Source organism: Lepidochelys kempii, chromosome 26 (genome assembly GCF_965140285.1).
Source record: "Lepidochelys kempii isolate rLepKem1 chromosome 26, rLepKem1.hap1, whole genome shotgun sequence".
NCBI classification, from domain to species: domain Eukaryota; kingdom Metazoa; phylum Chordata; order Testudines; family Cheloniidae; genus Lepidochelys; species Lepidochelys kempii.
In genome coordinates this window covers 124400-146188 of record NC_136405.1, presented here as the reverse complement: position 1 = coordinate 146188, position 21789 = coordinate 124400, and the positions used below count along the sequence as shown (strand labels likewise).

The 21789-nt window shown below is 40.9% G+C and overlaps 2 protein-coding genes across 6 annotated transcripts in view; one reads left to right on the top strand and one right to left on the bottom strand.

Annotated features, from left to right (window-relative positions):
- DKK4 (dickkopf Wnt signaling pathway inhibitor 4) overlaps nt 1–15102 on the top strand; it is a 30904-nt gene extending 15802 nt beyond the window's left edge. For 2 of the 3 annotated variants that reach the window (XR_012156278.2, XR_012156279.2), the window contains exons 6-8: nt 652–1045; nt 7403–8711; nt 12893–15102. Coding sequence is in view for 1 of the 3 variants with exons in the window: in XM_073325050.2 (XP_073181151.1) it covers nt 652–902 (251 nt within the window). In the remaining 2 variants the exon portion in view is untranslated. Of the gene's footprint in view, nt 1–651; nt 2475–7402; nt 8712–12892 lie in introns of those variants that run through there. The other variant, XM_073325050.2, reaches the window with a different exon arrangement.
- Nucleotides 620–21789, bottom strand: POLB (DNA polymerase beta). Of its 3 annotated transcripts, none has more exons than XM_073325033.2 (14): nt 21597–21786; nt 21273–21330; nt 20836–20902; nt 20332–20406; nt 19430–19488; nt 18676–18725; nt 16885–16936; nt 16076–16130; nt 15908–15980; nt 12234–12304; nt 10333–10419; nt 5617–5681; nt 4113–4252; nt 620–2287 (listed from the first exon to the last, which is right to left on the bottom strand). In XM_073325033.2, exons 1-14 carry the CDS (start codon nt 21778–21780, stop codon nt 2193–2195), a joined length of 1131 nt encoding a protein of 376 aa, XP_073181134.1. In that variant the 5' UTR covers nt 21781–21786; the 3' UTR covers nt 620–2192. The 3 variants fall into 3 exon arrangements, with proteins under 3 accessions (XP_073181134.1, XP_078706782.1, XP_078706783.1); XM_078850657.1 differs by lacking the exon at nt 620–2287 and adding an exon at nt 4588–4664 and having other exon boundaries at nt 4167–4252; nt 21597–21789; XM_078850656.1 differs by lacking the exon at nt 10333–10419 and having other exon boundaries at nt 21597–21787.

Sequence of the window (21789 nt, the reverse complement as noted above, 5' to 3'; positions counted from 1 at the left end):
CCTAAACGGAGGCACAACCAGGCAGCTCTGCGTGCTGCCTCGTCCACAGGCGCCGCCCCTGCAGCTCCCATTGGCCACGGTTCCCAGCCAACGAGAGCTGTGGGAGCAGCGGTTGGGGTGGGGGCAGCATGTGGAGCCCCCGGGCTGCCCCTACACATAGGAGCCGCAGAAGGGACATGCTGCTGCTTCCAGGTGCCATGCAGAGCATAGAATCATAGAGGCATAGAATATCAGGGTTGGAAGGGACCTCAGGAGGTCATCTAGTCCAACCCCCTGCTCAAAAGCAGGACCCATACCAATTAAATCATCCCAGCCAGGGCTTTGTCAAGCCTGACCTTAAAAACTTCGAAGGAAGGAGATCAGGAAGCAAGCCCTGACCCTGCTGGGAGCTCGAGGGCCAGATTAAAATATCTGGAGGGCCGGATGTGGCCCCTGGGCCGTAGTTTGCCCACCCCTGAGCTAGAGATCTTTGCAGGGGAGGACAGAGGGCTTTCCACAATGGGGCAGATCAGGACTGGTCTGAAACAAGTCCCACCCCTCTCTGCTAGCAATCCTCAGTTTTGCGCTCAGCAACTTTCCTCTGACCCACTGCTCAAGCCAAGAACCTCGAAGACATGGGGTATGTTACACATTTTATTCTGCTTACTGCAGGTCAAGAGGGAAAAAGCTGCCTTCGCACTTCAGATTGTGCCTTTGGGCTTTGCTGCGCTCGCCATTTCTGGACCAAAATCTGTAAGCCAGTTCTCCGTGAAGGACTGGTCTGTTCCCGCCGGGGACACAAAGATGTTGCTCAAGGTCCAGAAATTTTCCAACGCTGTGATTGTGGCCCTGGTTTGTCTTGCCGACCACCGCTCACCAGGCTGCCACAACGGTCGCGCTTAAACATCTGCCAGAGAAGCTAAAGAGCCAATACACACTGGCTCCAGAGGGAGAGCAAGGGATTCGCTGTCTACTCCAGAGTTAATTTATGCAAGATTCTATAAAACTACCCCTAACCTTCCACAGGCCAACAGAGCCCTGCGCTGGAGGAAACATGCAGCTCAAAGTAAGATCTGGGCACTGGGCAACCTTAGATGTACATTTAGGTCACATGGGCTCTGCTGTATCCTTGTGGGCTGCACAAAGTAGCTATCAGACGCTTACAAAATCGCTTCTGCTTTCAGATAGCAGGAAGTACAAAAAGGCTTGATTTTTTGTCTGTTTTTACAAACTATTTAGGGTCCTTTTTTATAGCTATCATACTCAAATTCAAAGGTTCTCCAGCTGCTTTCCAACTATTTAGTTATTTACTAAAATAAAATAAAAAAGTGTACTAAAGGAACTAGTAGATTCTTTCACAGGAATTGCAATTTACTTGTCAATAGGGTCAGACTTTTTCCCAAATGTTTCAAGGATGTTCAGAGCCACAAAAGAAAGCTTTGGCTTGCAGCACTTCAGGGAAATGTATCAAAATTAAAATGCAGTTTTCTTTATGCGGAGAGAGTGACTCTGGACTAATGCTGTTACTGTCAGAGACAAGAGGGGATAGTGTGACTTTTCTTCATTATTTTGCACCTAACTTGGCCACCCATAAATCTATTCACATGGTGACTATTTTAAATATTATGACAAGTGCATTGACTTTTATGAAAGACAAACACAATATCTTCATTTAGAAGCCACCACTGAATACACTAATAGTAATCGTCCTTGTTGAGCAGCCACATTTTTCCATGGAAATTGTATGGGAAAGTAATAAAACAAAAGTTGTGCTTTCTAAACACAGATATCCAGTATCCCAGGGAGACAAAGGCAGACTATAATTTATTATTAGAAGACAAAAGTCTGGACCAATTCCCAATTTAATCTAGGAGGAATTTTATCGTGAGGGAGCTGCTTGGTTCCTCATCTTCCCTGCAGACTTATCTTAGCACCTTAGCAAAGGGACTAATTAAAATTCAGATAAAAACCACGTTTGTATTAAAGATATTTTTGAATAAAAGGAAAGTAATCAAGTTGCAATGCTAGGTGATTTAATTTTACAACATATTTTACTCTAGTGCCATGGAACTATTGTTTAAAAACAGTGTCAGTAATATACACCTTCTGAAGTAATATTCAAGCAATAAATATGCACCTAGCTTTGACTCTGATGATTATTCATAAAAGCTACAAAATAAGTGAGCACTAGCTAGTAAACCTATAAATGCAAGTTATTCACTCCGTTCTTTTGGCTCTCGATACTTCCACTGTATGTAGTCAAAGATATCCTTTTCACTCTCTACTGGGAGGGGCTCCCCAGCAACTCCTGAAAACACAATAAAGATGACAGACGGGTGAAAAACAGCAACTTTGCAAGGCATCACTAGCAGTGCTGTGCAGACACCATTTTATAAAGGACAGGTTTATCTAGAAAAAAAAAGGCTGATGTCTGAAAACCAAGAAGCTGCATAAAGAGATGAAAGGGAAAATAGGAGTCTGATTAATAGTTAGATAAGGTCTAAAAACTAGAACTTCTATGCAAAAAAAAAACAAAAAAAACCCCACACCTGATCAACAGGTGTTGAATGTATCACTGTAAATGCAGCAACTCTGTATCCCAACCTCAGAGTGTCAATCCTAGAACACTAGCTCTTGACACAGCTTTATAAATATACACCATCAGTTAAAATTAGACAGTATGCCCATCCCAAGCCAACACAGAGCTACAGTCTTGTTATAGTGCTGGAAAACAGATGCCTGTCCTGTGTGGCACAAATCAGGTCTTGTTCTCGTTGAAATCAATGGCATCATTCCATTGAGCTGGATCAGACAGACCCAGAGGGGGGTTAATATCTTGTGTGAAAGTACCGCTTGGGTGCTGGAGAGAAGAAAGATGCCTCCTGATACTAGGTAGGTCTCTGAAGTCAGAGAGAATAGCGTGCTACATTTAACTATGGCATTTGGCAGTAGCGTCCCAAAATACTATTATGTGCGTATAGGTCTGTTTGGAGAAGAAAGGTTCTCAGGGCAAATGTGAACCTAACAACCCCTCAATGCCAACCGGCAAAGGATTCACTCTTCTGTAACAACACCTGGCAGTCCTGACAAACTCACTAGACCCACCACATTGCTTTTGTAGCATATATCCAAAGAGAGTCAAGTGAGGTATCTAATAAAAGCGTATCATACTGATCCTCAGAAATGTTGCAAAAATCTACGTATGGATGATATTTCAGGAGTTGTGTAAGTGTACTGAAAATGTGTGTTTTAAGAAGACTGTCTTCCAAGGTGGATTTGACAAACCAGTTTTGAGTCACACAAAGGAAGCTTATTCATGTGTCACATTGTTGGCCATGTAAATCAATCACTGTAAACCAATATAATGGAAGCCAAATCTGCACATTGAGTAAATGGGGATGGAAAGACACCAGACACTAAATCACAGGGAGCCATCCTGACTCTGGGGACAAAACAATTAATTTGGGGGGCTAGAAGAGAAGGCAAGAAGGATGCCTCTTTATCCTCCACTGAGGAACCAAAAAGGATAGTGCTTTTTGCATTCATGAAAGGGGGATCTCAGCCATGTTAGTTGGAGATGCTGGGAGACTGCTTTAGGTGAGAAACTACTTTAACAGACTAAAACTTCTAACTCTAGGAAGCATTTTTATATATAACCATTTCTGCTTCCATTGTTATCCTTATTAGCTCTTAAATCTTAGCTTCCAATAATAAACATATGATTGTTTTCATTATAAATACATCTCAGTGCTGTAATGTTATATAGGAGCTGACTCTCAGTTGAATCAAACAAATGTGTGTATACTGTTCCCTGGGGGAGAGCGAATCTACTAATTTCTGTGAGCATCCAGTGACAAGAGTGGGACACTGCAAGGTGCGGGCCAAGGACTGTGAGGGTTGGTGTGTCCTTATTATTAGACTGCACAAAAAGAGATGTATGTGGAGGCCTCAAAAGCAGTCTTTGTGTAGCCAGAGGGGTTTGGTTTCAGGGAGCTGACCTACAGCAGGCACAGACAACACCCCTTCTCATGAAGGGCAGGAAGGGGTGAAGTGCCTCACAACGCTGAGTACCCCTGGGGAGCATCACAACAAGACAGATTGGAAAAAGCACTTTGCGTAGAGACCAAACTCACCAGTAACTCCCAAGGGCCGGATTGTGTACTCGTTGATTGTGAAGCCCATTTCTAGGGCATGAGTTCTCATGTTCTTATTGAATATGTCACTGCCTGTGAAGTACAGTACTCCACAATAATACTGATCCTTGGGGATCAGCCTAGAGTAAAAAAAAAAAAACAAAAAAAAAAAACAAAAAACCTCAGTTACAAGTCAGTTAGAATTCACTTAGAATCACAGAATATCAGAGTTGGAAGGGACCTCAGGAAGTCATCTATGTTAGGATACAGATATTCAGGCCTGTATATTTAAGAATTTAGGTGTATTCTTATCACTTAGCTAATTATAGAGGTACAAAACAGGAATCAAAAATCAGTCTGCCTGTTTATTGGCCTTCTCTCACTATGATAGTCTAAGGCCTTGTTCTTAGGCTAAGGCCTTTGGCTAAACAGCAGGGGCAGCCATAAGTTGGGAAGCGAACGGTCACATCCTCACCAGTCACATTGAAATAAGGCAGTTCTGGGCTGTTAAAAAGGTGATTGAATCTATCACCTCCAGAGAAAGGGAAGAGCCTAGAAGATTTAAAGAAAACTTAGTTTGATAGCATCCTGTCTGGCAAGAACTCACTTATCAATAGCTGGGATGTGAAATCCTCATTTCATATAGTAAAACTTGAGTTCTGCTTGGTTAAGGTATAGGTAAGCAGAACTCAAGTTTTACTATATAGACTAACCCATCCTCAATTATATCCCACCACCTTAATTGGTTTAAAAGTATAGGCCTTTGCAGACAGGCCTAAATATCTAAATCCTAACAATCTAGTCCAACCCCCTGCTCAAAGCAGGGCCAATCCCCAACTAAATCATCCCAGCCAGGTCTTTGTAAAGCCGGACCTTAAAAACCTCTAAGGAAGGAGATTCCACCACCTCCTTAGGTAACCCATTCCAGTGCTTCACCACCCTCCTAGTGAAAAAGTTTTTCCAAATATGCAACCTAAATCTCCCCCACTGCAACTTGAGACCAGTACAATTTGAGGCACAGTTTCTCCAGTCTTATTACCATTTACAGCAAAACCCAATGCTCTACCGGCACAACATTTCAGGACTCTGTATAACTATTCCTAGATCACCACCGTCGGAGGGACTGCAATATGCCTGAAAATCCATCATCCTACAGGCACACACAAAAGGAAGGGCAACAACTCTTGACATTAAACTATTACTGAGCAGTTAGGGCACAGTTCCCTGACAAACCTCCCTGTTCAGTAATTGCTGGAGGGGAAGGACAGAGAGAGAGATCCTTGTTCTGGAATCAGGAGAAGGGGGGGCTTGCTTTGCAGTCAGGGACTGGGACATAGCACTTCCATAAATGCCCCATTGTGAAGTTGAGTGGGCTGTGCAGACCTGTTCTGTATGATACACATGACATGGTGCAATCATGACTAATGCCCCCATTTTGGATGATGCTTTAACAAATGCCTGTTCTACCCAAGGGGGTGCAGGCCTATTCCATTTAAAATTTTACCTGATATCAATTCTCCTGTATGGATAATTGGTTCCATCTTCTTTGCTTGTCAACTGACATACACCCTAAAAGGACACAAGGAAAGCAGAAATTATAAAGTTATCAGAGTTTTCAAATGGTCTTGAGCTTTATTTTTCTTTTTAAAAAAAACACAAAAATAGTTTTAAAATGCAGATCATGTAGTCTGTCTAGTTATGTCATCATGCACAGGCATATAGTCTGAGAGGTATATAAAAGGTTTTGCTTATTAAACTTGCTTGTTTTGCCTTATGATTTCCCCCCGTTAATAACCACAAGGATTTCTAAAGAAACATTAAGAATTAGAGAAAGATTAGAACAACAGATAAAGCATCAGATGCCAGCATTTTGTAGTACTGTATAGCTGGCACCTTGCTCCTGTCCCTTGGACTTATCAAGTACAAGGTTGCATTTCGGGAGTTACTGAAGTCACTGCACGTATTAAGACTAAAGCATGCCAGGGATCAGGATCAATAATCCACTATGCTGAAGACCAGGGTTAAATATACATAAACTAATATTTGTGCAATATTACAGAAATGTGGATATTAAGCCATTGCGACCCTATGAATGACACCTGTGGGTGTATAGCTACAGTAAGACATGTATCTATGACATGCCAAGAGTCCCAGACCATTGTGATATCACCATCCTTACTCTACAGCTAATTTGGGTGAAACAATTTCATTGGTTGTATGAAGGAGACTGCACTGATAGTGGATTACTTGGCTCAACTGCCTGCCATATCAGTGAGATACAAAATATCCCAAACACGCACTGCCCTCAGATGTTACTGTCACACATCAGATTTTTTTTTAAAATATTATACATCAGATTGGGTATGTCTGTTAAGTGTGCATATTGAGATTTCACTCAATTTAGCAAGACCACTAGAAACATAAGGATTTTAATTATAATCACGCCATAATATGTTAAATATAAAGATCTGATGACGCTATTCCTGTATAATGTCTCTTTAAACAAAAGAGAACTGTTATAATAATTGTTTTGTTTCTGATATTCATTTGTCAAAGATTTGTAAACTTATTGAAAACCACCTAAATAAATAAATAAATCTAAACTCTGCGAGTATCACAACACTCAAGGCTGAAACTAGCCTGGTGTGTCAAACTTAACACAAACCAGGCCATTTTCCCCACATAGGGAAAATGTACGTAGTACTCTTGATACTAAACTGGAGAGTTACTGAACAGGAATCCCTCTTCCTTTCCCAAAGGCACACAATCAGCTAGAAAACAGTTAGGTGAAGGACTCAAAAGGCCATCTCAACTATCTCTCCCTCCTGCAGGGACACAGACCATATCAATTCTGTAACAGAGTAGCAACTGACATCCCCTAACACAGAAGCTAAAACAGAAGAGAAGAATAATGTGTACCTGTATGCCACCTTTCACCTAAAGAACACAATGAGGTTTTAGGAAAAAAAAAATCAAAATACAACACCTCCCTACAGAGTAGGTAAGTAACTGTTTTGAGGTTGGGGAGCTGAGGCACAAATAGAAATCCAGAGTCCCAACTCCCAGGCCTCTACTTTAGCAATTACAAATATGCTGAGAACGCATGGTCACGAATGGAAAATGACAGCTAAACAGAAAAGCAGAGGGAAAGCATGGATAAAAAGTATAGCCAAAGCAAGTCAGAACGGAAAGGCATTTTCTGACATTAAAAAAAAAGGCAGAAAGGCTCTTACAGAAAGAATTATTGTATAATCCATTTAATTCACCTTCAATCTTTATTTTATGTGCAGTTGGATAACTGTCAGATGGATGAGGGAGAAGAGGAGTTGCGATGAATGATCAGAGCTGTTTACACAGGAAAACCAAAAAACCCCGTAGAAATGTATTCCAGCTACACTGTAAGGTTTCCCCTTCCTCCCCTGGTTACGTTTGTTCTGAAAGCTCAGCAATTCTGTATCCTTTTGGAATGTGTTATAGATTCTTTTATACCCTCTGTTGTCTTCACTCTGGGACATTTCTACCTTTAGCTGCAGTCCTGATCCCACTTACTTTTCCAAGATTTCAACTGCCTGCCATTTCTACTTATTCTACCCCGTCCTCTCCAGTAATGACTGTTTTACACAGAACATATGCAGTAAAATGTCACATTCTTATAGACTTGTATATTGGAAATGCTATTGGTCAAGATTTAAGTTTAGAGCAAGTTGGTACTAATACCAGAAGAGCTGGCCAAGGTGAAGTAGCAGTTATTCCTACAGAAATTGAATTTCATCTCAAATCCACCATCATTTAATAGCTTTGAAAGGGAGATACAATTCACTGATTTTTGGTGCGTCTTTTAAAAACAAAGACTAGAACATGTAGTGGAGACATGAAGAAATGAAGTTATTACAGTCAAAAATGTTACCACTTTGTTTCCTATCAAACAGTGTCCTTAGCAGAAAATATAAATATTTCTGATCAGAGGAGCTCTGGGGCTAAGAGGACGGAAAACGGAAATATCCTAGGTCAGAGTGAGACACCAGACAATTCACTGCTACTCTACAGAATTCTTTTTAGTTTGCCAGACATAAATCCCAGCGTGACCAGTTTCTGGCATAGATCTAGTTCCATTTGAAAGAGCTTATCTCACAAACTGGTGTTCCAGGTGGTTTTACCTATTAGTCTAACAGTGGATAAAATACCCAGCTGGTGGATTATCAATGGTCACCACTTTGGGTAGGACCCTGCAGCTTCTGCTAATATAAAGGCCCTTCTCTAAATGTGGCTTTCACTGATCTGCTGTGGCTGATAAAGTCCTCCCTCTCCTCCTTTTGCTACTTGAAAGCCCCACATAAGTACATACACATATACACTACATAGTCTGGGGCAATCGAGCAGCTATCCTGCATGTATTCTTCATCAATAAGAGCCATTCTATTAAATTAGCAAGTGGAAATAGCCCAGAGTATTGGGATGAAGTTCAATTTAATTTTACTCTATTTTTTTTTTGTCCCAGGAGCACGGAGGGTAACAACTTCACTGATTTTATCCTTCTAAGAAACGCCAGGAAAACCAACAAGTTTAATTTCACAAGGAACTATACAGAGTTCAACTGAGGTGAGCACAGAAATCCATTTCTGATTCTCATCCCCTTTACTTCAAGTGAAAATATACGGAACCATCTGATAATACCCTTCCCTCTGTAACAGCCTCATAAGTTTCAAGAATAGATATTTATACCCACTTGAAGTAGTTTCTGTGTAGGATCCTGGTTCATATTTTACATTCTTTTCTATGATTTATCCAAATATAATGGTTTCATATAAACTTAACGGTGATCATTTAGCAAAAAGTGGATTCCCACAGCATGCCCAGCAACACCAGTCCCACAAATCTCTGGCTTCCGAAGATCATCATTAAGCGAATATCAATGATTGAGTGGAACTGTTGCTTATGGTTTTACTCATCTGTTGGGATTAACTTTTCACTGGTCTTTAAGAACAAGGTATTTGGAGCCTGTAGAGACAAAACTCCAGGTGGAAGTAAAACATCATAGCACTCACTCAATACTTAAAAAAAGCCCTAAAAAAACCCCAACTTCTCTTTTGGAAAACAAGACCTCAGCTTGTTCTTCCAGACAAAAAGGAGTGCTTAGCTTAAGGGTCTGTATCCTGATAAGGTACATTACAGTAAGTGTAAGACTGGTCATAAACCCTCAGGGCTATTCTGCGGTCAAAGATTCCTTTCTTGTTCTGTTCTATAATACTTCATGGTTTGACTTCAGAAGGAATTTTTCAGAGGAATGCCCTACTTCTGAATGTCAAGCCCGGAAGAAGTCCGGGATTCCTTTACTTTGATTTTTATGTGAAATTCATAGAAAGATGTCCAAGCTTAGCCACAAATGTCTCATATGCCATAAACTGGCATCCAGAACTCAAGAGGATGATACAGAAACTCATACAGAGCAGTCTACATCTTCAAGTAACAGATGCTATTATCACAGCAGAAGATGGTTCCTCTGAATCTTGGAGAGTTTCACATCGAATATATGGTTATCTAGACCAAACTGTGAATTCAAGACAAATTTCAGGATCATCATCTGGCGTAGGCTGAAGGAGCTGAAAGTGCATTATGGGCTACAAGCAGTGACAGCAAGGTGGGAATGTACTTTGAGTCTGCAAATCTGGCCTAAGATGTGTGGTAGGTGTAGTAAAAGAGGTGTGTAATGGGGCATGAGAAGGGAAAAGATAGGTCAGTGGGTGGGAAGCATTAAAAGAATTAGACAGTATAGTAGTTAGTAGGGTGGATGGAGATGTGGTGAACATTATGACATACTGGATAGTAAGTCACCTGGGGATAGGATTTAGAGTTTGCACGCCTTACATACTACTTGTTTTTTGTATTGTTTGTTTGTTTTGTTTTTTACAATTTAAAGAATGCAAAACCACACATTAATCTACAAAAAGAATGTTCACTACCAACATTTCCACACATGTAGCTGAGAGATTTTTTTTTTAAAATATAAACACAATGGGATAAAATGCTTCTTGGGAAAAAAATTCTTTCCTTTAGTTATTGCAAACAGATTGTTATAATATTAACATCCTACAACAAAAAGCCAACTATTACTCTGAGTTACTGCATAAACTTTCCATTTTTAAACAGTAAGCAGCATATTTCTTGTATATCAAATCACAGAAATACTGCCTTTTACATGAAATATTCAGAGAAGACTCACCATGAATTTCGTATCACCCTTTGACAATGTGTCAGTGACAAAGTGGATTTTTTTCAATTGTTCTACAACTTGGTGCAAAAGCTTTGGCTGGAAACAATAATTAATGTCAAATGTAAACAAAGTGAAATGAAACATTACCTAACTAAGAAAGAGGAACCTGTTTGTTTACCAACAACGTGACCCACAGATGTACAATACGTCCTTGTGAAAACCAAGGAGATCTCATTGACGGAAAATATTTTTTCAGGACCAGATTCTGAGACTTGGGCAGAAACTACATACCAGAAATAAATCAATACTTGAGAATCTGGTTAAGGAAAATTGTTCTCTCAAATCTATATTGTATTGCCAGACAAAGAAGAGCACTGAAGTATTTTCATTAGACTTGACAAAACTTGTTGTACAATTTTAAACCTTACATTTCTAAATTAATGACCTTCTGTGTTTCTGTGGATTGCTAGTTTCCATAGGTCCATTAGCATCTGCTTTGATTTAATCTAGAAATATTCTCTTGTAAAAACTAAAGAATAGCACTGCCAACTTTCAGTGACGGTTAAAGATTGTTCTGTGGCATATCTGGTGGGAGACTCGTTTCCCATTCTGTTGGTTCCCTCCATACAAAAAGGTACCTCGTTCCTCTTTAAGACCTATTTTAAAAAAATAGTGATTAAAGTGTGATAAACATATAAATATATGCAACTACGTAACAGGAAAAATTCCTGAAGAGAACGATGCAATTCTTTCAAAACACCTCAGAAAATGTCATCCTGGAAATTCTAAAAAGTTGAGGTTACACTTAAACAAAACATTTGGGTGCATAAAATTACAGGGTCACTCAACTACTTTAAGTTTGCCGTCGTCCTCTGCTGAGCTTCCACCCTCAGTGTCTGTGAAACTGAGTGGAAGAGAGAGACACCGATTTAAAAAAAATTGATAAAAACTTTGCTACTGGTGGACACTTTAAATCCATTACTTCCACTTTAATTGTGTAGCTTGACAGTAGAATAAAGGAACTCCGGAACAGAGTGTAATGACACTGGTAAGTAAATTAACAAGATTTTTGGTGTGCCCCATAAGAGGTTCATAGCTTCAGATACAATAGTCAAGCCTGCATTAAACATTTTGTGAGACAATGTTTTTCCTTTTTAAAACACAAATGCTTTTTTGGGGAGGGGTGGGGGACTGTTCCGAATGTAGCTATTTTTGGTTACAAGATAATAAAATCCTATTTTTATGCCAAAACTGCATATGGTCTTAAAGAAGGCAGGGCTTTTTTTTTTGTCTTGATATAAATCAGGATCACTATAATACTACAGAAAAGTACACTCAATTTATAAATAAGATACCAAGCACATTACACTGAACAAGCAGCTGTGTCATGACCCTGTGCCCTCCATGGTCCTGGCCACTGTCCTTCCAGCTGCAAACAGCAAGCACTTTTGAGCATGTCTGTAGTATTAGGCAAAAGGGATCATGCCCTTTTCCCCACAGGGACTAAGTACTAATTCCCTGCTGACCTGAGAAGCAAGAGACTGAAATAAACTTTATCTTCCTCGCTGCAGTGCAAAGCACTAGCTATTGAGCCAGGCCTGTACACATTGTGTTCATTATGTGAAATTTCTTTAGCATATATAATAGTTATGCAAAAAACTTCTACAAAATTATGAAAACACGTAACATCCATACACATGAAGGGTAGTTTGCAAATTCCCTAATCTAATGCTTAGATCATATATTCAGGATTTTATTAATAAACTATGAAGTTATTATGGTGTCAATGAATAAATGCAAAAAGCTGTAATATGAACCCAAATGCAAAGGAATTTATGATTCTATGAACTCCTGATAAAAGTTTATAAACTCAGCTTTTAAACAGTAATAAGTTGTATAAAGACAGGCACCTGTTTGGTCGATTCAGAAGTAAAACTTGGATGGGTCAGGAGAATATCCATATCCCCACTTGAATCCGCACCTGAGAAAGTAAAGAGTGAAGGGAAAAAAACAAAAACAAAAAACACCTAGCTGTAAGTCTTGATATCAGTAAAGAACAGATCACAGAGGGTTGCGTTTGAATCTTAGTGCTGAAGAAAAGAAGAGAAGCTCCTCTATCCGCAGAACTAGCACAGAATAGTTAAGGTTTTTAATAATAGGGTAGCAAACACCTGTCAGGAATGGTGCAAGTATATACTTGTCTTGCCACAGCACAAGGAGCTTGACTAGATGACCTCTCGAGATCCCTTCCAACCCTACATTTCTGAGTCTATGATTAATAGGACAGCCTCTAAACTATCTCAACCCTAATGTGCTAACACTAAGAAGTGACGTAAGGGACCAAAAACCATTTTCAATTGATAGTAAAAGCATTTAAGGTCTTTCTGCAACCTGTTGAATATTTTCTGCTGTGTGCTTCCACCAAACTTATTTTACACATCTTAGACAGAGCAGATTGTTTAGAACCGTGACAGGTGGCTTTCTTAGTGATCAAAGTCTTGTCAGATAACCATGCTTTATGTGCCTCACGCAATGAGTCGAGTACTGTATGTGCATTATCTTGTGGCAGCATTCCCATCCATAGAGAAGACAGCACTATACGACACACAGACATTATCCATCGCTGGGCCAAACACTTTGTCTACTTAATCGTCCATCTGCAATTTCAAAAGCTGCTATCGATGGTGTACCACAGTTCCCAATACATGAAGGACTCACTAGACTGCCAGTGTTATTGAGACAGAAACAGCCAACCAACAATTGTCACAAGGAAAGGTGCCTGGCTTAGATAGAATACTGCCAGAAGTCTATAAACATAGTGGTTATCAAACATCTGAAATGCTCATGCGGCTCTTCAACATCTGGGAGCAGAAGACCATGCCTCAAGACTTCAAGAGTGCTTCAGCTGTCCATACATACAAATAAAGATGATTGAGCACTCTGCAACAACCATCGTGGTATCTTGCTACTTTCCATTGCTGGGAAGATTTTGGCTTGTGTCTTGCTTGCCAGACTCTTCCACATCACCAATAACATCATTTCAGAGCATCAGCATGGCTTTCGCTTGGGACACAGAACAGCGGACATGACTTTTGCTGCTTGCGAAACACAGGAAAAGTGCTGGGAACAAAATTGTGATTTCTATATGGTGATTGTAGACCTGATCAAAGCCTTTGACATGGTTAGTCAGGAGGGTCTCTGATGGATCATGACCTAAGCTGGCCACACAAATTTGTAACCATCGTACACGCATTCATGCTGGCTAAAGAGCTGGAAAATGGTGCTTCATCAGAGCCTGTGTCACAAACAGTGTAAAGCAGGGACCATTTACCATTGTCCTAGACTCTTCCAATGACGACAGCTGGAGTATTTAAATGCAATTCCACACAGATGGCAGCATCTTCAATCTCTGGGGTCTTTGTGCTCACACTAAAGCAACTAACTTGTTCATTAGGGAGTTCCTCTTCACTGATGATTTGCGCTCACAGCACATACCGTCCAAGACATGCAGCACCCGATAGATGGCTTTTCTAGATCGGCAAAACTATTTGGACTCTATCTGCCTCAAGAAAACCAAAGGGCTTTACCAGACTGCTCCCAGAAAAACGTATTCTGCCGTTGAAATAACAATTGATGACAGAGTGCTTAATGCGGTACAAAAATTGCGCTATGTTGGCAGCACTTCATCATCCGATAATGCCATCCATGATTGACGATGAAATCACGCAGTGCATTTCTAAAGCCAGTTCTGCCTATGCTTGACTTTGCTGCTGCCTGTGGAATGAGATAGACATTCGACTTCACACCAAGATGAGTGTCTACCATGCAGTTATGTTAAGCACTCTTCTCCAAAGGAGTGAAACACGGACACTATGGCAGGCACTTGAAGCAACTAGAGTTTTCACATGTGCTGTATGCATCTCATCTGTAAAATCAAATGGTTGGACAGGACACCAAAAACTGAAGTCCTGGACCAGTGCTACATAACTAGCACTGAATTCCTAATCAGACAGGCGCAATTTTGCTGGGCTGATCACCTTGTACATACGGATGACAAAATATGGCTTTGGGGAGTTGTGTAAGGACCACTGAAAACAGGAGCAGCTACACTGAGAGGCCAATGAAAATGACATGACACTCTGAAAGCTCACTTAAAAGCTGGCCACGTCGACCCGAACACATGGGAAATTGCTGGTGCTGAGAAATTAGGATGGCAGCAGACCTGTCGGTCTGCAATTAAAGCCATCAAGAATAGCAGAAGAGAAAAAAGAGTCAGAGAAACATGAGCAAAGAAAGCAGGCTTCGGTAAAAAAAAACAAACAAAAAAACACAAAACATGAAGCCACATCGGCTTAACATGTGGGATGCATCTGCAGATCCCTCATCAGTTTACATTTGTGCAAGACAACGCACTGAAACAAACTGACTCTTACATATTGACTATGACAGGAGACTCCAATAGAGCTAAGAAGCGGATGAATTTTCATGGGACTCTCTGATGAAACTGTCAAGCATTTACCAATTAATACCGATTTTGGTGGCAGCCTGCGAGATGTGGATACTTTTTATTGGATACTGATTGGATATCACTGACTCACTCCACAGAGGCCAGCCAACCAAGTTCGTACTTTGACTACTTGATTACACAGCAAAGCGTGTGCCTCTTATTCTTAATGTTTATATAGTCTCATGGTGTTTAAACACAGATCACTGTTATTTAATAAACACAATTTTGAGTAAGAACAACTTCTAAACAACTATTTTATACCAAATCTACGTCTGGCATAGGTATATTTAAAATAAAATTTAAATTGTGGATCAGAACATATACACAAGTCTTCATAAGTCTTTCTTCATTAGAAGGCTAGACTTTTTACTACTGGCATGAACAGTGACTGATTATGGACAATGACATTTATAAAGTTTTCATTTTTTAAGCTCGAGGACCTCATACATAATTCACACAAAATATTACAGTCGACCCTTCACTGCTCAGCAAATTATTAATAGACGAATGTAGTGAGGTTTCTTATGCTTCATACCACACCAGTAGAAATAATCAAAAAAGATTAAACTACAGATGCCAAAATAAATGAACTCGTCACATTTTATGATATTTTAGCTTTGATTTTTTAATTGAGTTGGTTGACTTCCTATTTTGCAAATTTCAGTAATTTTCAATGGCTGTTTATTATTTGTGTGAATTAGCAAGGTTCTGTTATGCTATGTCTGCACATCAGTAATAAGAAAAACTCCAGAGAGAGTAATTCTGGAGCAGGTGTGAGAGTTCTGAGAAGGAAAATTTAAAGGGAACTATTCTTTGGTTTCACAGTTCGCAGCATCCTACTCTGCTTCTTTTTATATCACACCCATAGCCTTATATGTACCAACCGAACTATTCAGTCTAAGCAAAGAGCAACAAATAAGTTTATTCCATCTGGTCAGTGTAACAGACTTTGCATTAAGGACTCTGCACATTAGTACAAATTAAAAAAAACCTTAAGGTCCACAATTCAGACATTCGTCAGTAAGTTTTGACTTCTAGATCCATGATGTAAATGTGACGGCATGGTGGAGTACCAACCTCGCCTGAAACTGCCACAGACTGTAGCAATATATTCGGGGTCCAGTTTCTTAACCTCTTTCAATACAATTTCCTATTGAGAAAAAAAAAGAGCCATGTCAAATAATCTGAGCTGCCCTCTTCATTTGTTCTCATTGCCTTGCTTTGTTGAGGAAGATTATATCTTACCTGCATCTGTAACATCTCTTCTCTAGGGATTCTTTTCTCAAAGTCTTCAAAATATCTGTACAGATAAAAAAAAGTTGAATGACTATGGGTAAGGCAGTGCATTTAAAATTTAACCAAGCAAAATTAGATAAAATTCCATACATTTTACATTAAACTGATTGATTAGAAACTAATAACCTAGACTGTGATAGCAAGCCAGTGATGATAGGTTCCTTTTGCTAGTCTCAGACACCTCAGAAATTCCCATCGCCGTAAGTCCTCCCTTTCACCACCATTAAAACTGATTTCAGAGGGGAAAGGAAGTACTTCTATCGTACAGGAATATTGTATCAGGAGTTTCTTCTGCAGCCTTCCAAAGGGGACAAGAACTACATGGCTTTAAGAATTGACTCAGCAGCAAACAGAAAGCTTTCCTTAGCCAGTGGTCAGAGGCAACCCAAGCCATCAATTTTTCTAGAATTTAGGCTCTCAGTGATCCAGACACAAGATTTCAAATCAGAACAGGAGAGGAAAAGCCTGTTTTTTCCCACGCCTTTAATGACTCAAAAGTGGATGGGCTGAGCTGACTAAACCTTTCTAAAACACTGCATCTTTGGACCGGGACCAGTCACAGCTAATTTCATACCTAAACAAATTGGTTTGGGTAAGTTATGAGCAACTGAGAAAAGGGTAGAACAGGGGATGGAACTGGATCTTACCTATTAAGCATGCTACTTATGGTTGCTATAAACTTAAAGAGTGTACTGGCCTCTGAAAGAACTTTTTACAGAAGCCAAGCAACTACGTCCATGAAAATGAAACTGTCTTACTTTAGCCCAATTCGCTGATGATGATTCAGCTTGTGTTCATTTTTCCTTAGATCTGGAAGAAGCAGAATGACAGAAAAAGTACTCAAGAGGAGGAAAATAACTTTAGCAAGTAGATATTTGCATGTATTGTAAAGATGATTTAACTCAAGAGCATTTAGACAATACCAACTTTAAAGAGAAACAAAAAAAAAGTTTTTGTTGTGCTTGTAAATTATGAGGAGGCTGCCCTATGGCTCACAGAATGAATGTAGGAGCATCTACCAAAACCACACCCCTATGCCAGGACACACCCCTTATGCCACCGTTTGCAGCAAGGGCATTGCAGGGCAGCATAAAATGACTAGCAAAAAGCCTGCTCAGGGGAGAATTCTCCTCTGGCTTGACTGGGGCTCTTTAATTCCTCCAAAACAAACAAAACTCCACCACAAAACCCATCCTCTGCAAAACCCACATAAAACCCTGACTCCTCCCAGATGAAAAGTCCCACTTAGTTGCACCTAAGAAGTCACTTCTAGTCACTGAGCAAAACTATTAGGAAATAGTGAACTTGAAAAAAAAAAAAAATCAGTCAGGAGTAGTCATTGTAATGTTTAATACCGTGCTCAGTGCACACTTGATTTCTACATTTATAAAGGGCCAAACCTTCAGCTGTATGGGAACAGCTGAAGCAGAAGGTGGTCTTTTGGTTTGGACCATCCCAGACTGAAGCAGCCTCTGGAGCAAGTTACCACAGTCCAAGGGCTGTGCTGACTGACAAGGTGAGATCTTATGTGAAGATAAAATATGAGGTTCAAAAAAGGAGGGGAGCGCCAATCCAGGATCATTTCCCCAGCTTGATATATCTCCAAAATGGCTTGGCCTAGAAACCCCACATTTGTTTTAGTCTGTTGGCAAGAATGGTAACTTGAACTGGTTTTGGAGCAGTTTGTTGGCAGAGCTAGTTACCAAAATCAGTTTCTGCATACATGATGGGCCACAATATATAGTTTATGACATCATAAATTCCAAGGCCAGAAAGGACTATTATGATCATCTAGTCTGACCTCCAGTATAACAGCCCATAGAACTTCCCCAACATAATTCCTTTTGAACCAAATCACATCTTTTAAAGAAATATCTGATCCTGATTTAAAAACTGCCAAGGAGAAATTAAGAGGGGCAGCAGTGGCCTAACATGAGGGTGAGCAGGAGGGAGAGATGGGCTGGGCAACCTGGGGAGAAAGGGGTCTTATCTACTAGCCTAGAGACCTGTGTCCCAAAAAACTTCTTTATGTTCCCAGGCAAAAATATTTAAGTTGCAATTAAAGTATCCATCAAAGTAGAAGACCTTAAAAGAAAATGGCAGTTTTCACAAGAAAAAAAAAAAAGAAAAAAGTCCACAGAGCTATCACAACAGGCAGCAATCCTATCTTCAGCTCTTAGGCGCTGAACCAAAAGAAAGGGACGGATGCAGTGTCAGTGGAATCACGCTTATGCAACGTAAGCACACATGTACTACCAAAGCCATGTACTTCAGAGACTGCCGCACTAGAAGAAATAATTGAAAAAGCCCATTTCTTCAAACGAAATCATTTTCATTTTCCCCATATTTTGGGAGAAACCCCATCTGAAAATTTATCTGATGCCTTTCTTCCCTGCACTGACTCAAGCTTTGGAATGCTGAATGCCTATCCTTAATTGTATAACTGCTGTCATTTTTGCAGCAACCAGTTTTTCACAACTTGAGTCATAACCTTTCCACATTTTTCCAATCAAAGGCTCTGAAATCAGTACACTTTATGGTACACTCACCTTCCAATGTCTTTATCCCTTCATCTACAAGCTTCCTAGCTGCAGAAGGGCTGCAAAGAGACAGGGCACTTCTTAACCAAATCAACACAGGGAAACCTCTCCAGCAGAAAATGTTACATCACACAGTAGTACAATACACCAGAATTTACTAACAGATTACACTGAAGTTTATAATCAGGCACCTAGTTCTCCAGTACCAAAGCCATTTCTTATATTCATTCTCCCTCAACTTAGCATACACTGCTTACTTAGACCAGGAAATGGAGGAAGAGGATGGGAGTCAGAAGACCTGGGTTCTATTCCCAGCTTTAACAGTGACTTCGGACAAGTGACTTTAACCCTCTTGTGCCTTGGTTTCCCGACATGTAAGAGAACAATGTTACTCGCCTTAAAAAGTTTGCTATGGAAAGGCTAAAGTGGTTTGTCATCAACACAAGTTCCTCCTACCTCTTCAGTAGCTCCTTCAGATTCCTTTTGGAAGCTGCTGCTCCCCCTCTCCAATCCTGCTCATCAGTATCTCTCAGGGCTCTGCTCCTCTTTTCTCCCTCTATGTTATAAGCAGGTGACTGCTACCATCTCTTCATTGTCATTTCCCAAATGTACATTTCCCCTGGGCTCAGCCTTGAATCTCAAATGTCTCACTTTGGATGTCCTGGTGCCAACTCAATCTCCATATTCTTTATTCAAACCCGCAATCTCTACACTGCTGTTAGTAACTCTACAAGTAGACAGAAGCATACAAAAAAATTCTTACCCTATGCCACTAACTCGGGTCAAGAAATTGATAGATGAGCTTGTATCATCCTGTCGAATCTGGAGAAAAGAGACTGTACTCTAATTCACTTGAAAAGTCACAGGAAAATAAAGTAACTCAGTGAGTTATTGCACTTGAAAATTGCTGTAGTCTTTTTAGATCTGACCTATTACCTACACATCACAGACTCATGCCATGATTGTCTATATCCGCTCTGAAAGAATCTGGATAGGTGGTTTTCAGCGGCCCTTGGCTCTAGAATTCGCTTCCTTCTTTGGTTTCAGAGAAGAGAGTTTGATACTCAGGGGGATGTTATAAGGTTTTAAGTGAGGCTGGTTTTTTTTTTTAGTGGAGGGAGAAGAGTCCTTTTTAGTTTTCGCTTACATGTCTATTCAGATTTACAAACACATTTTTAAAGCCATTGTATGAACCTTTCTATATACTGAAGTAAACTGTGTAAGTTGGAAATAAGTACATAAGAGAGACTTGGTCAGGTTTTAGATCCACTGGCAGAACAAGATGGGGTGTTGCAGGCCAGGACTAACGTACACTGGGAAAAGCCATGTGCAGGAAGCTTTCTACGTGTCTGTGCAGACTAAGGTAGGTGGCCCCGGCTAAAAACAAACTTCCATGAGAACCCACTTCATCAATTTGCCGGACAGAACAGGCAGGCAAACTGATCATATCCTGTAATATTTCCAGAGAGGTACAATTTTATTTCAGGATTTTTTGTTTTTGTATACCTATTTCGTTATTTCTACTCCCCTGGTAATCTACATGCATCTCCCTCCTGCTTCGCCTCAGCCTTTCCAAAAAACAGTAAAGAAGTTGCATGGAGTTAGCAGGAAGCCTTGGAAGGTACAAAAAAATTGCCCGCAGAGAAGAAAGTCAAAGAGGTTCACCTTTTCAAGCTTACGTAGTTTTCCAGTGGATAAAAACTCATCGATCTTGTCAGCTATTTTAGCCCCTACTCCTTCCTAAAAAAGGAAACAGAACCAAAAAGTTAATGAAACTTTTTCTTCAGGATAACTAGCATCACAGACATTATGGAAAAACTAAATTCAGAAACTTGCAAAACAGAAACACAATCAAACTTACAAGACAATATTTTGCTAATGTTCATAATTGTAAGCAGCAGCCTTATGAGCAACAGAAGCACACTCTAATTTTCCCTGTTTTACAGTGAAATTTCAAAATGGGCTTTTAGCAATATTTACAATTCCTGCACTAAATTTCAACCTCTGAAGTCTGAGAAAATGCAGAAATAAAGCATATCTTTGGGTCTCCTCAACTAGAACTATGATAATATATATTGTAATGTACTAAAATATTAACACAAAAATGGAATTCAGCTGTGAGGATGAGAGGAACTCTGACAAAACATTATCATCTGTTTTACAGCTTACCAGCTTCTTTGCTTCAGCTCCACTTTTTATCTTGCTTGGATACTTGGATATTACAGAAGCTGCTTTTCTGTATAAAAAAAATGACAGTTCCATTCACTTTCCAGCCTTCAGTGAACAGTATCAAATGACCAGACAAAAATTTTGTATACACCCTCCATACAATGCAGTTTGTGTGGTTCCATCCTGGAGCAGTGGCATTTGTGTAACTACCCCCCTATTACTCATACACCAGACCCCTGGGGGACACCACTATTTACCCCCCTCCATTCCGAGAGCGGGCCATTTTTTCCTACCTTTTGTTTCCTGTCTTTTAGCCAGCTACCGACCCGTGCCGAATGCTACTGGGCCCGCAGCAGGTTCCCGTGCACCCAGGAGAAGGGACCCCGGGAGGGCTCGGAGGGCAAGGCGATGCCCGGCCGGCTCGCTGGCGCCCCTACCTGTACGCGTTGTACTTGTGGATGGCTCTGTTCACGTTCCTCTCGTAGTTCGCCAGCTCTGCGGCCCGGGGCAATGGGAAGAGACACAGAGACATTTCTTACTCGCGCTCGGAGCTGACCGCTCGCTCCGAACCGGCTCTCACGGAAGCGCGGGCGGGTTAACGACCCCGGGCGGCCCCGGGCACCCCCTTGGCGGGCGAGCGCGGCTCGGGGCCAGCGCGGCTCGGGGTCAGCGGCCTCAGCTCAGCCCGCCGAGCGCCAACAGCGAACCCCCGCCCCGCTTCCCGGAGCCCGGCGCAGCCCTCACTCGCTCGCCCGACCCACCACTCAGGAAGTCCGTGATCCCCGCGTTGGGGCTCTCCTGCGGCGCCTTCCGCTTGCTCATGGCGGCCTCGGTCCCAGGCAGCTGCCAGGCCGGGGAGGATGAGGGGAAGGAGGAGCGGATTAACCGCGAACTCCTCCTTCCCGACCCCCACACGCGGGGCAGAAAGGACGAGATGCAGTGCATTGTGGGTAA

Excerpts from the sequence above, each read along its gene's own strand:
- POLB (XM_073325033.2), bottom strand. The coding sequence starts at position 21,780 with ATGCACTGCATCTCGTCCTTTCTGCCCCGCGTGTGGGGGTCGGGAAGG. Across the intron at positions 19,489-20,331 it reads AACTACGTAAGCTTGAAAAG|ATTCGACAGGATGATACAAG; the intron begins GTGAACCTCTTT and ends TCTTTTCTCCAG. Across the intron at positions 2,288-4,112 it reads CCGGCCCTTGGGAGTTACTG|GAGTTGCTGGGGAGCCCCTC; the intron begins GTGAGTTTGGTC and ends TTGTGTTTTCAG.